Source organism: Salminus brasiliensis, chromosome 11 (genome assembly GCF_030463535.1).
Source record: "Salminus brasiliensis chromosome 11, fSalBra1.hap2, whole genome shotgun sequence".
In the NCBI taxonomy this organism is placed as follows: Eukaryota; Metazoa; Chordata; class Actinopteri; order Characiformes; family Bryconidae; genus Salminus; species Salminus brasiliensis.
In genome coordinates, this window is record NC_132888.1 from 1,247,772 (window position 1) to 1,265,269 (window position 17,498).

General features: G+C 41.4%; 1 protein-coding gene across 3 annotated transcripts in view; it reads right to left on the reverse strand.

Annotated features, from left to right (window-relative positions):
• The window catches only part of glis1a (GLIS family zinc finger 1a), a 38,012-nt gene extending 22,675 nt beyond the window's left edge, over positions 1–15,337 (reverse strand). For all 3 annotated transcript variants that reach the window (XM_072690972.1, XM_072690973.1, XM_072690971.1), the window contains exons 1-2: positions 15,329–15,337; positions 3,555–4,634 (exon numbers count right to left, since the gene is read on the reverse strand). In XM_072690972.1, coding sequence (XP_072547073.1) covers positions 3,555–4,484 — 930 coding nt within the window. In that variant the 5' untranslated portion in view covers positions 4,485–4,634; positions 15,329–15,337. The remainder of the gene's footprint in view (positions 1–3,554; positions 4,635–15,328) is intronic.
• Positions 15,338–17,498: the final 2,161 nt, after the last annotated feature.

The following is a 17,498-nucleotide window of genomic DNA, read 5'->3' on the forward strand; positions in this document are numbered from 1 at the left end:
ATAGCAACACTCAGACAAACCACCAGAGATACATCGACCCAGCAACTCATAACCAGACACTGTTTACCAGACACTTTTTATTATGATAGACGGCCCAATAAAAATGCTCCAAAATATACTAATAACTAATATGAATGCAATATGCAAATTAACATTATGCTGCGTACTATATGGACAAAAGTATTGGGACACCTTCTCATTCATTGTTTTTTTCGAAGTATCAAGAGTATTAATATTAGTTGCTTTGATTTGGGGTGATCATCCAACATCCTCACTAACACTCTTGTTGCTGAATTATGCAATCAAATCCTCACAGCAATGCTCCTCCAGAATCTATTAGAAAGCCTTCTTCCCTAAACAGCCACTCCAACAAAAGCAGGATCAGCTCTTTTTAATACCTCCGATTTCAGAAGAAACAATGAACGAGCAGGTGTCCCAATACTTTTGTCCATTTAATGTAGATATTGGGGGGACTGGACATGACTCATTTGTATTAATTATATATATATATATATATATATTGTTTATCTAATTGACTGATGTATGTGAAGCACTTCAGGTTCTTGGAGAGACATAATAACTAGGAAATATTTAACATAACACTTTAATAAATGCCAATCAACCTTTGATTGACATGTCTGACGTGTGATTTCCTGCCTCTTTATGGCTCATTATGAAGACATGCAAAACTCCATGATCCCCTTCTCCCCACCGGGGACAGCTGAGCGGTGCTTTCCTCAGCTGTCTGTCTGCTTACACTAGGCTAGTCCATCCACACACACTGCTCCACCTGCACCCTCCAGTTTGACGCAATCTGACACTCTGAGTTTGAGGTCTTACAGCCAAGCGCTCTATATTTTCCTGGAAAGCTCAGTGACAGATTTACGAGGCTCACAGACGCAGTACGAGACTCCGAGGAGCAAGTTCTCACAAACACAGCTCATTTGTCTGCACTTCTGAGCCGCCTCAATCCCTGATGCTTCAGTCAGCAGTTTCTCAATGTTGTTATTTACAGTTTACAGTAAACTACTAAAGTATAAGGACAAAAGTATTGGGACGCCTGCTCATTCATTTTGTTTCTTCTGAAATCGAGGGTATTAAAGACTTTCTTGTGCTGTAGTTGGAGTAACTGTCTCTACTGTCCAGAGAAGACGACTTTCTACTGGATTCTGGAGGAGCATTGCTGTGAGGATTTGATTGCATTCAGTGACAAGTGTGTTAGTGATCCCAAAACTCATCCCAAAAGTACTGGATGGAGCTCCTCCACCATCATTCCAGAGAACACAGCTCTTCCACTGCTCCACAGCTCCTCAATGCTGGGGGGCTTTATACCCCTCTAGTCCACGCCTGGCATTATTAGGCAGCATGGAGCCAATAGGGTCATGATGATCTGCTCCAGAGAGTCCTATTCTATTGGCAGTACTTCTTCTCTACAGGGACTAGACAAGCTGTGTGAGAGGGAGGACTGTCCTACCCAGCCAGAGAGAGAGAGAGAGAGAGAGGGCAGTAGTGCTCTCTGGGACTTCCAGACACTGACGGATGACTGTGGCATCACCACCCGGGGACCTAACCTGCAACCTCCTGATGACAGAGCCAATGCTTAGACAGCTGCACCACTCAGGAGCCCACCCCTCTTAATCTCTCATTTATGTAAATGAGCTCTGTTCAGATTGGCTAACCTGTGATAATAAAAAAAAACTTCTAAATGAATTTAAAGCAGTTTGGTTTTGTACTTGTAGTTTTTCACAGATGTTCTGTACGGGACCTTTAAAGGAGAATATCACCAAAATATCTGCATAATTAAATGGCAATTAGAAATGGAATTTTAGATATATTTAGTTTTAAGAATACCTATTTTTTATGTTTTGTTTATTTGAATAGCACATCTTGCTTATATTATTTAAGTGCTACTGTTATTATTATAATTCACCTCTTTTTATTTATATTTCTATTAAATTCTACATTCATTCTTATCTCTTTCTCTTGCTGTTTTATTGTTTATTGGTTCTTATTTTATTAAGAACCAATAAACCTTATTAGCATACATTGTGAAGCACTCTGCACTGCATTCTATGTATAAATAAAGTTATTATTATTATTATTTCTATTACTATTATTAATATTATTGTTATTGTTATTGTTATCATTACTGTACAGGTAAAGGCTGCCTGCAGATCTCAGGTCTCAGATCGCTGCACCTGGAGGATCAGTTTCTATTCTTTCAGCAAGACTTTCAAATAACAACAGTGAAAACACTACAGTGTCCCGTGTGTGTGTGTGTGTGTGTGTGTGTGTGTGTGTGTGTGTGTGTGTGTACATTGGCCTGACTGTCTGCTGGTCGGCTCAGAGCGGGTCCTGGGCCAGCTCTGCTGCTGTTTCAGCTGCTCCTCACTGTGGCTTTAGAACACTGCCAAGGAAATGGAGACCACCAGCCACCAGCGAGTCCACTCCTCAGAAGACCACACGTTACACTGATCATCAGAGACCACAGAGACGTGCTGTTACCTCAGAGAAAACGCTACAGTGTCCGGAGTTCACAGAGAAGATCAGCACCCAAACCTGTGACCTTCTGAGCAACATCTCTATAACTATACTGACCAACAGCACATTCCCACCCAATTCTAATGTTATATAGAGTTAATTACAGGTAGACACTCTCACTGACCACTGACTTTATGTTTATTTGGGTTTATTCTAATGTTATATAGAGTTAATTACAGATAGACACTCTCACTGACCACTGACTTTGTTTATTAGGGTTTATTCTAATGTTATATAGAGTTAATTACTGGTAGACACTCTCACTGACCACTGACTTTATGTTTATTTGGGTTTATTCTAATGTTATATAGAGTTAATTACAGGTAGACACTCTCACTGACCACTGACTTTATGTTTATTTGGGTTTATTCTAATGTTATATAGAGTTAATTACAGGTAGACACTCTCACTGACCACTGACTTTATGTTTATGCTAATGTTATATAGAGTTAATTACAGGTAGACACTCTCACTGACCACTGACTTTATGTTTATTTGGGTTTATTCTAATGTTATATAGAGTTAATTACAGGTAGACACTCTCACTGACCACTGACTTTATGTTTATTTGGGTTTATTCTAATGTTATATAGAGTTAATTACAGGTAAACACTCTCACTGACCACTGACTTTATGTTTATGCTAATGTTATATAGAGTTAATTACAGGTAGACGCTCTCACTGACCACTGACTTTGTTTATTTGGGTTCATTCTAATGTTATATAGAGTTAATTACAGGTAGACAAACTCACTGACCACTGACTTTATGTTTATTTGGGTTTATTCTAATGTTATATAGAGTTAATTACAGGTAGACACTCTCACTGACCACTGACTTTATGTTTATTTGGGTTTATTCTAATGTTATATAGAGTTAATTACAGGTAGACACTCTCACTGACCACTGACTTTATGTTTATTTGGGTTTATTCTAATGTTATATAGAGTTAATTACAGGTAGACCCTCACTGACCACTGACTTTATGTTTATTCTCTCTCCCTGACAACTCACCATGCACCTGTTGGGCTTCTCCCCAGAGTGGACCCTCATGTGGATGAGCAGTTTGTAGCGGGCGTTGAAGGGCTTGCAGCGGCGAACACAGCCGGCCCAGAAACAGGTGAAATCATCTCCCTTCTTCTGGTCAACATGAACCTTCTCGATGTGTCTCACCAGCTCCTCTTTCTGCTCATAAGACGCTCTGCAGTCCATCCACTGGCACGGCTGCTCACTCCCAGGGAAGAACTTGGCCTCCGTCTCTACAGGCACCTGAAGCTTGGTGCAAGGATCTTCCGATGGAGCTACTGGACTTTTGTGTGCTTTCAGTGAATTGGTCAGTTCATCCCTGGAGTCTGGGCTGGTGTGGAGATAGCTCCGTTCAGGTCTGAGATGAAGAAGTGCATCCTTGTTTTTGAGATGCTTGCAAACTTCAAACATACCTGCAGGTTCTTGCTTAAGGTTCTTGGGAAACGGGAGTAGGTCCGGCTGTGTGGCGTCGGCCGGAATGCCTGGGATTGCAGTAGACGTCGAGACTGACTGAGATCCCAACAGCTGAGAGCCAACGCAGCACGGATTGGAGGAGAAGGAGGGAGCGAACGATGCCAAAGGAGACGTGGAAATGTTGACAGCTTCAGAAAGGTCAGCTGGGCCTGGATGACTGCAGGCTGGGTCGGTCTGCAGCTCACTTACACACCGGTACATAACAGATCTCTGAGTGGAGTAGACGATGGAAGCTAAGTCAAAGCCGTCCTCGGTGATGATGGGCACTGCAGTCTTGGACACGCTGTGCAGGTTGACGCTCTGTGTGTGAAAGGAATGAGAGAGGCAGTACTGGCTGGAGGAGGTCAGGGGATCCTGGGGAAGCTGCTGTTCGTCATAAACGCTGTCTGAAAAGCCGCACTTCTCCAGCTGGAACTCCGCAGATCCAAGCCTGGTTGGCCCCATTCCGCTCCAAATGGCGCTCCGGGGAGAAGAATGTGGGGAGAGATGTGTCAGAACTACACTTTCCTCTGGATCTTGTTCGGTATCTGGAGATGCGGATAAATCAGTCCATGTTTTCCCGATATGGTGAATCTGCCTTCGGTCCCAAAGCACCTACACGACCACAGATGCAGAGACAACATTTGAACAAATACATGCAAACACACACACACACACACACACACACACACACACACATAAATCTGTGCAAATGTACTGAGTGTATCTAAATCCACGGACATACACTAAATGGACAAAAGTATTGGGACACCTGTTCGTTGATTGTTTCTTCGGAAATAAAGGCTTTCCACTAGATTTTGAAGGAGCATTGCTGTGAAATCGGAGTTCTGCTGGGAATGAAAGCAGGCAGACCTGGAGAAAAGGTGAACTGAGGGGTCGTCTCACAGGTGGAGGTGTTTATTCCCATTGCCATGGTTGCGGCTACAGTGCTGGTCATTCTTGAACACGGTGGGATCTAGAGTTTTTACACACCGTCCATCTTCAGTTCAGCCTGTCTGTCTGTCAGTTCAACAACAGAGAACACATAGGAACCCAGGAGAGGTCAGGAGAACACAGGAGAACCCAGGGGAGGTCAGGGGAGGTCAGGGGAGGTCAGGAGAACACACTTTCAGTTGTTGGACTGTCCTGAACCCTCGGCAGAGGAAGCTGGAAAACAGCTTTAAAGGAGGTTCTGAAACAACCCAAGAATGTGGTGGGATAAATAATGAAGATAGATGTTGATCATATTTATTAAAAGCTGAGATAAATTAATAAATTAATGACGTAAAATATCACCTGTTTAACCGACTTGCTTAATATTTAGATATTTGATTTTTTTATTATTATTAGGTTTATTGTGAAAATAAGCTGGTTTAAATGGTCTGGATAATGTGTTAATATGAATCTTAATCCTGTATCAGAATTTCATGATGAACGGACCAATAGAAATGCTCCAAAATGACTCTGCATAAAATCAGCTGCTGTTCTGGAGATACATTTGTGTGACGGCAATAAAAAATGCATTACAAAAAAAATCTATTATATTAAAATTGCTGTTATAGGTTGTAAATATATTTTCCTGATGTATTTTTCCCAGTAATGGAGTGCAAAAGTTGGTGCACACTTCCTAACACCTCTAAGCTCCATAGCAACCACCCAGCAACCATTCAGGAAATGCACTTCTGACTTCTGTAGTTTCTAGCTCTGTGAGCAGGGCTGGATCTCTGTGCTAAAAACCCAGAGAAGCTGAGAAGTCGGGGAGTCTGGGGAGAAGAAGAGAGGAAGGTGGTGAGCTGTCTGCTGAACGCTGCGACTCCATCTGTACCATCTGGGGAGGAGTGTGTGCAGTAGGCCAATTATCACAGGCCACTTTTCTATCCCATATGCTTTTTTTTCGGACTGACGTGCCGAGTTACAGTAAACCACTTTACGACCCTTCCAGTAATGCACCGATTTTGGTAAACAGCTGCGTTAGCAAGACGGATAATTAGGAATGCTGTCTGGCCTGAGGAAACACACGGAGTGAAGAGGCAGAGGAGAAATGGCTGTACTTTAATGACGTAATAACGTGGATCTTTAATCAGACGTATCTGAATGTGAGCGCTAAACATTTCCTACAGGCTGTTCTTATTATTTTGCACCTCACAGCTTCCTCACACACTGGCCTGTGGTGAGGTCAGACAACACAGTGTGCTGTAGCCTTAATAACCTCAATATCACTCATGCTGTGTTTATAAGGAGTATTCCAAGTGGTTGCTAATGTGTTGCCAGGTAGCTGCTTTGGAGTTGCTAGGTAGTTGCTATGGTGTTACTATGTGGTTGCTATGGTATCCCAGGTGGTTGCTAAGATATTGTTAGAGTGTTGCATAGGAGTTGCTAGGAAGTTGCTAGAGTGCTGGTAGGTGGTTGCTAAGAAGATGTTAAAGTAAATACCAGGTGGTTGCTAAGAGGATGCAAAAGTATACCAGGTGGTTGCTATGATGCTGCCATGTGGCTGCTATTGTATCTATAGTGTTAAAAGTTAAAGTTGTTGCGAGGGTGTTGCCAGGAAGTTGCTTTAGAGTGGCTCCATAGTTGCTAGGGTGCTGGTATGGGTGGCTAAGGGGGTTGCTAGGTAGATGCTAAGGTATACTAGGTGGTTACTATTCTGTTGCTCAGGTATCCCAAGTGGTTGCTAATGTGTTGCTATGGTGTTGGCAGGTAACTGTTTTGAAGATGCTAGGTTGTTGCTATGATTCTAGCAGGTGTGCTATGTGGTATACCAGGTGATTGCTATGATGTTCCTATGTGGTATCCATTGTGGTATTGTGTTGCTAGGGCGTTGCTAGGGTGCTGGTAGATGGTTATATCAGTGGAGGGTAGGTATATCAGGTGGTTGCTATAGTGTTGCTAAGGTACCCCAGGTTGGTGTTAAGGTGTTGCTATGGTGCTGGTAGTTAGTTGCTAAGTGGATGCTATGGTATACCAGTCTCCACTGTGTAACAAACCTAGAGGCACCAAAGCAACTACCTGGCAACATCCTAACACAAGCTTATTCAAACTACCAATCACCAAGAAACACTCTAGCAATCCCCTGGCAACCATACCTTAGTAACCACCCGGGATACCATAGCAACCACCTAGCGAGTCCATAGGATTGCACCAGAGAACTCACTAGCAACTGCCTAACAACCCTAGCAATTCTTTAGCAAATAACAGGCAAATCATTAGCAACCCAATACCAAAATCCCAGAAACACAAAATCCTGGAAACACAAAATCCTGGAAACACAAAATCCTGGAAACACGCTTTCTCCTGTGAAGATGGATCCAATAGCTGGACTTTAAGAGATATTATACACAATGTGTCCAAAGTAATGCAGTCAGCTACTTTAAGCTGCACCCATTGCTGACACAGATGTGCAAATGCACACACAGCTTGTCTAGTCCCTGTAGAGAAGAAGTACTGCCAATAGAATAGGACTCTCTGAAGCAGATCAACATCATGACCCTATTGGCTCCATGCTGCCTAATAATGCCAGGCGTGGACTAGAGGGGTATAAAGCCCCCCAGCAATGATGGTGGAGCTCCATCCAGTAATTTTGGGAGGAGTTGGAGATAAGATGTGGTGGTGATCAATCATCCAACATCCTGACCTCACTAATGCTGTTATTGCACAATGCAATCAAATCCTCACAGCAATGCTCCATCCTCTAGAGTCTAGTAGAAAGTCTTCTTCTCTGGACAGTAGAGACAGTTACTCCAACAGAAGCAGGATCAGCTCTTTAATCCCCTTCATTTCAGAAGAAGCAGTGAATGAGCAGGTGTCCCAATACTTTTGTCCATATAGTGTATATGATAATAAAAACAGAGTTTCCCAGTCAGGGGTTCGTGAACGCCCTCGGGGTGTGTGGTTGGTATTTTGGGGGTGGGGTTGTAATGAGAATTCAATAAGTAAAGTCGACATTTAAAACAGACGTTTTAATGGTGCCAGAAAAGTGTGTGTGTGTGTGTGTGTGTGTGTGTGTGTGAGACGTTAATGAACCTGCTGTGTAATAACTAACAGTGTATGATCAGTTATTAGCAGGTGTTTGGCAGCTGCTCGCTGTGTGAAAGTCAGCGGAAAATAAAAGTCTAATTAACTGAGGCATAAACGTCTGTTGGCTTTTATGAGGATGTTTGGTCATACAGAGCTCTGAATCCAGAGCATTCATCTCCTCTAATACTCCAAAAGCTCCACAGAACAGCTATTAGAGCCGACTCTGCACTTTAAATGGAAAACAGCTGGATTCCTAACTGTATATCAAGTTTCACAACCACAACCTGACAATATTTATTTATATAACCATTTATTGGATCCAGTTTATGTATAAATTACTGCAAACGAGAAAAAAACAAGCACTGAAAGGCTCTCAGAATACAGATCATACTGCTGGGCTTTTAAAGGAGAGTAATGTGGAGGGGTGCAAAACCTGGGAGAGATTTCTTTAAAGTGCCCACATCACCCTGTATCAGCTCCACCTTCAACCATCATCCTGTATCAGCTCCACCTTCAACCATCACCCTGTATCAGCTCCACCTTCAACCATCACCCTGTATCAGTTCCACCTTAAACCATCATCCTGTATCAGCTCCACCTTAAACCATCACCCTGTATCAGTTCCACCTTAAACCATCATCCTGTATCAGCTCCACCTTAAACCATCACCCTGTATCAGTTCCACCTTAAACCATCATCCTGTATCAGCTCCACCTTAAACCATCATCCTGTATCAGCTCCACCTTAAACCATCACCCTGTATCAGCTCCACCTTAAACCATCACCCTGTACCAGCTCCACCTTAAACCATCACCCTGTATCAGCTCCACCTTCAACCATCACTCTGTATCAGCTCCACCTTAAACCATCACCCTGTGCTAGCTCCACCTTAAACCATCATCCTGTATCAGCTCCACCTTAAACCATCACCCTGTACCAGCTCCACCTTAAACCATCACCCTGTATCAGCTCCACCTTCAACCATCACTCTGTATCAGCTCCACCTTAAACCATCACCCTGTGCTAGCTCCACCTTAAACCATCATCCTGTATCAGCTCCACCTTAAACCATCACCCTGTATCAGCTCCACCTTCAACCATCACTCTGTATCAGCTCCATCTTAAAGCATCACTCTGTATCAGCTCCACCTTAAACCAGCAGCTTCAGGATCATACTGATGCTCCACTGACTGGAACAGGGAGAAGGGCGTCTCCGTCATTTCCACTCCGGGCCGGAGCGCTGCTGCTGCTACTGCACTATGGAGGTTTGGTGGTGGAGCTGCAGGAGGAGAACCTCTCTCCAGAACTGCTGTGTAACGCTGCAGAACCCATAGAGTCATATTAGTGTAAAATCCTGTAGTGTTACTCTACCACCTCCACCCACATGCTGCTCCACCTTCAGATCAAGCTTCTGCAGCTCTCACACTGTCCAGAAATGCACGTGTACAGCTGTCCATGAGGGGGCGCTTAAGGTATTTGCTGTGTTGCTTAAGAAAACATTTAAATATCATCCTTTGATCTACAGGTAGCTCTCGCCACAGTTAAATGTGTAATGGTTGAGTCAAATCATACTGAGACCACAGCAACCACATATCAAAAACATGACAGCCACCTAGCAACACCTTAGCCACCACTTGGATACTATACCAAGCGCCTAGCAACCACTATGCAACACCATAGAAAACATGTGGGAGTACCATAGCAACTTCCTAGCAACACTATAGCAACCACCTGGATACCATACCAACCACCGAGAAACCACTTTGCAACACCATAGTGACCAACTAGCAACACCCTAGAAAACACATGGGATACCATAGCAACTACTTGGTATTTTATAGCAATCACTTATCAATGCCATAGCAACGCAATAGCAACCACCTAAATACCATAGCAACCACCTAGAAAGCACTTTGCAACACCATAGCAACCAACATGCAACATCATAGAAATCCCCTGGGATACCATAGCAACCACCTGGATACCATACCAACTACCTGGAAAACACTTTGCAACACCATAGCGACCAACTAGCAACACCATAGCAACCACTTGGGATTCCATAGCAACCACTTATCAATGACATAGCAACCACTTATCAATGGCATAGCAACCAACTAGCAACATTACAGAAATCCCCTGGGATACCATAGCAACCACCTGGATACCATACTAAGTGCCTAGCAACCACTATGCAACACTATAGAAAACATGTGGGATAGCACAGCAGCTGCCTAGCAACCATTCAGCAACACCATTGCAACCACTTGGGATTCTATAGCAACCACTTTTTAATGTCAGAGCAACACAATAGCAACCACCTAGATACCATAGCAACCAGCTAGAAAGCACTTTGCAACACCATAGCAACCAACATGCAACATCATAGAAATCCCCTGGGATACCATAGCAACCACCTAGATACCATACCAACTACCTAGAAACAACTTTGCAACACAGAAACCACAACAAGAACAACATAGCAATGATCTGGTCACTCGAAGATCAAACCTCCAGATGTTTAAACGTGGTTCGGGTGAAGGCAGGGTGTTCAGGGCCGCAGCAACGCAAGCACTGTTAGAGTCAGTTGGAGATGACTGAACACCTCCACACAGCTTGAAAGTGAGTGTGAGATGGTTTAGGGTTGATGGCTCTTCAGGCACCACGCAGCTCTCATCTGATCTACATTTGGGGCAGGGGGGCGGGGGGGCGGGGGGGGCGGGGGTGTAAATGTGATTTTTGGCTGAGCTATCATTTTAAGCTCTGACTCAAGGATGCACCAGTGAAGCTGCAGTGATGTGTCCGGATCGAAACAGCAGCGAGTGTGAATCTGTGAGAAAACTCGAATGAACACAGATGGCAGGAAATTCCACTGAAATGACAGCGGCCCAGTCCAAACCGCCAGACACGGACCGAGCTTCCTCTAAATACACTGAGTGGACAGCACACACACTCACACGCAAACACTCACATACACTCAGTGCTTATGCACCCACCACGTCTGCCAACACGCTGGCAAACACACAGTTTTACGAGGCCTCTGTAAAACACATCCTGCGATCAGTCGTGACGTGTGCTGCGGATTCTCAACACTTACAAACGCGTGGAGGAACCGACAGGGCTATAAAATAATACAGATTATACATCATTAGTAGAGCGGAAAAGCATTTTATTTTTTTTATTTATTTATTCATTCATATATTTATCAAGTATTCTGTATATGTTTTATTACTTTATCATGATGAATTTAAATTTTAATGTGTACAAATATTTCTTCTATTTTCACATATTTATTCTGAGTGAACACAAAATACAGCTGAAGGTACCTGGACAATGAAAGTTCTGTTATTCTACAATACAGCATTCCATTATAAGAACATCTTGTCAACTGTCAAACATGGTGGTGGTAGTGTGACGATCTGGGGCTGCTCTGCTGCAGTCCATGATCTGACGCTCTACATTTGACCTCAGAAGAACTCAGATGGGTCTGAATGAACCAGTTCAGCAAAACAACCCAATGCTCCCCTGTAATTTGGGCCGATGTGCCCTATAGACTGTAGGTCACACAATTACGACCTCTGCACCTCCAATAATGTGGAAACTTAGAGCCCTTGGTCTTTCGGTCATAGTGTACACGGCCTCCTACAGACACCTGTGTATTATCTGTGATGCTTCTACTTCTAGACATCGGTGATACACTATATGTCCAAATGTTTGTGGTTTCTCCATAGCAACATCATAGCAACCACCTTGCAACATCACAGAAATCACCTGGATTACTATAGTAACCAACTAGCAACCATTTAGCAACACCATAGCAACAGAATAGAACTTAGGATATAACAACAACCGCCTAGCAATATCATAAGCAGCCACCCGGATACCATATCAACCACCTGACACCATAGCAACATAATAGAAATTCCCTGGAATACCATAGCAGCCTCCAAGCAACCACTTTCAAACACCATACCAACCAACTAGCAACACCATAGAAACTACAACAACACCAAACATAGCAGCTGCCTGGAAATGGGAACCACATTTCTTCAGTTGTGTGAGTTTAGTTATATTATCTTATGATCACACGAAGATCAAACGTCCAGATGTTGAAATGTTTATAATAACTGTGACTATAATAAAGTGAATCTGGCAGTGGTTCTTTATACTGTATCAGAATCTCATGACCAGTAGAAATGCTCAATAGGTTGGTGAGGTTGAGAGAGAGGAAAAACCTTCAGAACGTTTAATGGAGGTCAATGTAAAAAGATTTTATTCGGAGTCATTTTGGAGCATTTCTATTGGTCCATTGATGATGAAATTCTGATACAATATATCAGGATCTGTACATCAAAATGACAATATGCATATAAATCCATCTATTCTAATATATCATATATTTACATTGTATGTTTTGCCATATATTATCAAGCGTATGGGCTGATACGCATTAAATCAAAATCAGCTACAAATACATGTAAACACATGCAAATCAATAACACGACCAAATAAACAGCATCATAACTGGCGACTATTGACTGTCATTCAGCGTTAGCTACATTAGCCTGCTTCTTCATGCTGTTCCTTTAAAACACAGCCGTCTCTACGGGTATCAGAGATAAAGAGCTATAAAGCAGGACAGATGGGAATCCTGTAAACGCTCCATTTACACAATCGCACCCCCAGCGAGGCTGCTTTGGGCTTTAGCATTGCTGCTCTTGGGCCGGCTGCAGGAAAAATATTTGAGGATCCCCCACAGCCTCGGAGTGATCTGTTCCATGAAGGACTCAGGAATTTTGGACGTAGATAAAGCCAGTGTGTGGTTGGATCATTTGAAATGCACTACGTGTCCAAATGTTTGTGGACACCCCTTCTAATGAATGCATTCAGCTACTTTAAGCTGCACCCATTGCTGACACAGATGTGCAAATGCACACACACTCTCTGGAGCAGATCAACATCATGACCCTATTGGCTCCATGCTGCCTAATGCCAGGCGTGGGCTAGAGGGGTATAAAGCCCCCCAGCATTGAGGAGCTGTGGAGCAGTGGAAGAACTGTGTTCTCTGGAATGATGGTGGAGGAGCTCCATCCAGTACTTTTGGGATGAGTTGGGGATGATGAGGTGGGGTGGTGATCATCTATCCAACATCCTGACCTCAGTAACACTCTTGTCGCTGAATGCAATCAAATCCTCACAGCAATGTTCCCCCAAAATCTAGTAGAAAGTCTTCTTCTCTGGACAGTAGAGACAGTTACTCCAACAGAAGCAGGAGAAACTCTTTTAAAACCCTTGATTTAAGGAGGAACGCTAATTAGCCATAACATTAAATAATGAGAAGGTAAATAAAATATAAAAGCTCTGACCCATCGACACATGGACTCCACAAAACCACTAGAGGTGCCCTGTGGTATCTGGAACACCTCACAAGACCTGCCTGATGTTCTAGTGGAGATGTTCTGACCCAGTCATTATCTAGAACATCACAGTTTGGTTCTTGTCAAAGTGTCTCAGTTTCTTACGCTTGTCCATTTCTCCTGCTTCATCACCTTCATCATCTTCCACCCCTCGACAGACAGGAGCCGCTGGACCCAGATCCTCAGTGCTCTTCACTTTATCTTCATGTTATAGCTGATCGGTCTAAACTAGAGTGAGTCAGAGTGCTGCATTAGTTCCATCCAATCAGGCTGTTAAAAAGCCATGAGAAAGACGAGCCTCTGTCCCAGCTCCACTAACCCCTCTCTACTGGGACCACATCCCAAATCAAACACAGGCTGGGTAGAGCGGCCCGGAGCGCTTCACACACAGAACCAGTGTTTCCAAACATCCAGAAATCTACTTTCCATTCTTCACCACAGCAAGCTTCCACCAGGAGCCCTGTCCTAACGTCTGGCTTAGTAAAATTATTATTTTTATATAATATAATTAAATATGACTTCATTAATATAATATTAACTAAGTGTGTAAGTGCTCAGACAAATCAGGAACCAAACCACACATCTCCACTACCTTTACTTCACACTTTTCACTGTATTAATATTTATGCTTGTCTGAATATTATGTGAGTGTATGTCCTCACTGAGTCACTGTCCTGATGAATCTAATGAAGCTCAGGAATGGGTTTAAACTTTTACACACTGAAATGATTCACACCCATGACTCAAAGTAATGATCAAAGGATTAAAACCTCTGAACTTTAGTGTGTAAAAGTCCTAAACTCCAGATTCGATCCAGATTAGATCCAGATAAGCATTATTAATAATCAATAATTCATTCATCTATTTATTATTAAATGAGTTCAGTGCTTTATTAAAACAGTGATGTTTAAAGTCTAGAGCCACAGAAAACTCTTTAACCTTAATACTAATATTCAAAAGGCAAATGTCTGATCTCTAGATTAGAGCATGTAATCACTAATGCAGATACATTTAAATGTACATGATTTAGCCTTATCATACACATATCACCTATAAGAAAACCTGTTTACTCACAAACAACTTTTATTGATTTTCCTCCACTTCCCTTCTCCCTGAGCACAGATATGATCTAGATCACAATATAAACTAATTAATCTACTGTAACTAAGAAACATCACTCTAAACCCTCACAGAAATCTGAAACCTGCACATATAGAATAAAGGGCTGGGTGTATAATTCAAAGTATATGTTCAAACATAGTGTATACATATATGTAAGTATCATATATTGCATATTATATGGCTACTACATGTATTATAGATTGGTCTGTGAAAACATATAAGCTCATATATGCAGTACATTTTAAATATAGTACATATATACACACACATATATATACACAGATGTTCTATCATACATTTGTAGCAGTAGATATGTTTGTATATGTTGATATATGGCCAAAACATATGTTGCATTTTTGAAAATGTATGAAATATTTGTAGAAGTGCAACTAAATCACAAATAATTCTTCATTAAAAATGTGCAGAACTCCTGATTATTAAATAAAGAAATGTAATAAATATTAAATAAAGAAATTAATATATGCTATATTTGAGAATATTTTATCTTTATATGTTAGCTAGGTTATATACTTTTTGCCCTGTATATATATATTATCTAAAGCAGATGATATATCTGAGATGTCAGATCGCTGAGAGGGACCTTGAGGAAGGTGTTGTTCTGTGAGAAGACCGAGCTCTGAGCTCAGTAAACGCTGCCGTTGTTGGTTTTAACGTTAAAAACGTCGCTAATGTAAAACCTGAGCGCTAAACTAGTGTAAATAGTACTGCGGTTGCTATGGGAACGGTACTCACCCGCCGCTCCGCTCCAGTCCCGCGATGCTTCACCCGAAAGCGGGGAGAACGAAAGATACGATAACCCCGCCCTCCTGCGCTGGGATTGGCTATAGCGGCCTCGCCCCGTGGGTTACGATTGGCTGGTCGATTTCGCCCGCCTTTCCTGCCCTTTGATTGGCAGGCAGAGCCTCACCTCGCCCCTCCTTAAACTCCTAGCTGTGTGAGTTCGCCTGAACCGTCACGGGACGCCTCGTGTTCTAGATAGCTCACCAATAAACCCGCCGATCTAGAACGTTTACAGAAGTGTCCTAGAACAGAAAGCTGCTCTCCAATCTGCTCTTTCAGTCAACAGCCAATCGCGGAGCAGGGGGGCGGGGCGCTGTGCTGTGTAAAGGACGACGTAAACAGAACCAGAACAAACAGATGCACATCAAAAAGACACAGTTACTACAGTCAAACCATCATCATATGAAGTGAATATTAATAATAAACACACACATACATACACACACATACACACATACATATATGTAAATATATAGTATGTAGATTATAGATGTAGTATAGCATGTAGATTATAGGTGTAGTATAGTATGTAGATTATAGGTGTAGTATAGTATGTAGATTATAGGTGTAGTATAGTATGTAGATTATAGATGTAGTATAGCATGTAGATTATAGATGTAGTATAGCATGTAGATTATAGGTGTAGTATAGCATGTAGATTATAGGTGTAGTATAGCATGTAGATTATAGATGTAGTATAGCATGTAGATTATAGGTGTAGTATAGCATGTAGATTATAGGTGTAGTATAGCATGTAGATTATAGATGTAGTATAGCATGTAGATTATAGGTGTAGTATAGCATGTAGATTATAGATGTAGTATAGTATGTAGATTATAGGTGTAGTATAGTATGTAGATTATAGGTGTAGTATAGCATGTAGATTATAGATGTAGTATAGTATGTAGATTATAGATGTAGTATAGCATGTAGATTATAGGTGTAGTATAGTATGTAGATTATAGATGTAGTATAGCATGTAGATTATAGGTGTAGTATAGTATGTAGATTATAGGTGTAGTATAGCATGTAGATTATAGATGTAGTATAGCATGTAGATTATAGATGTAGTATAGTATGTAGATTATAGGTGTAGTATAGCATGTAGATTATAGATGTAGTATAGCATGTAGATTATAGATGTAGTATAGTATGTAGATTATAGATGTAGTATAGCATGTAGATTATAGGTGTAGTATAGTATGTAGATTATAGGTGTAGTATAGCATGTAGATTATAGATACAACAGACAAATACATTCTTTTGTAAAGTAAATCCTAAACTGAAAAAAATAAAATAAATGTATGTGTATGTATAATGTGTATTATTATGGTCAAGTATAAGTTGTTTAATAGCATACTATACACACACACAACTATATATATATATATATATATATATATATATATATAGTGTGTGTGTGTATAGTATGCTATTACACAACATATATATGTATGTATGTATTACATATTTGAGTGTATGAGATATATATCTCAAATCAGATCAAATCACGCTTGTCACGTATACACATGCATGTGTAGTGAGTAAAGGTGAGTGTAGAACTAATATATATATATAAAGTTCTTCACTCACCTTTACTCACTACACAGGGGTGTAGTGTATGCATGTGTACACGTGACAAGCATGATTTAATCTGATTTGATTTAAATGTATCTTTCTTAAAAAACTACTTCAGTACTAAAACAGTAGTGAGTAATTCCATCATTACTTCCAGATGCATGACTCTGTACATCCTGACTACTAAACGTACACTTCACCTGGAGAAAGTCAATACAGTGAAACACAGTGAAAGTGAACAGTCTACCTTTAACACTCACTTTAAGATACATTTTTATAAAAGATGAAAAGAAGAAGAAAACAGCATGCTGTTATTGTGAGCTTTTAAAATCCATCCCCTCCAGAAATGAGAGAGTTCTGCTGTAATGGAGGATACAGAGAGCATTTCCTACAGATCAGTGCTGTGAACCTAAATCCGCTTCATTTTTTAACATTTTACAACATTTTTAAACTCTTTAGTTTAACTCCTTCACCTCAGTCCTGAAGGCAGGCCTGACCCAGTGTTCACACGGACTGACATTATGCTGGATCACAGAGCTCAGAA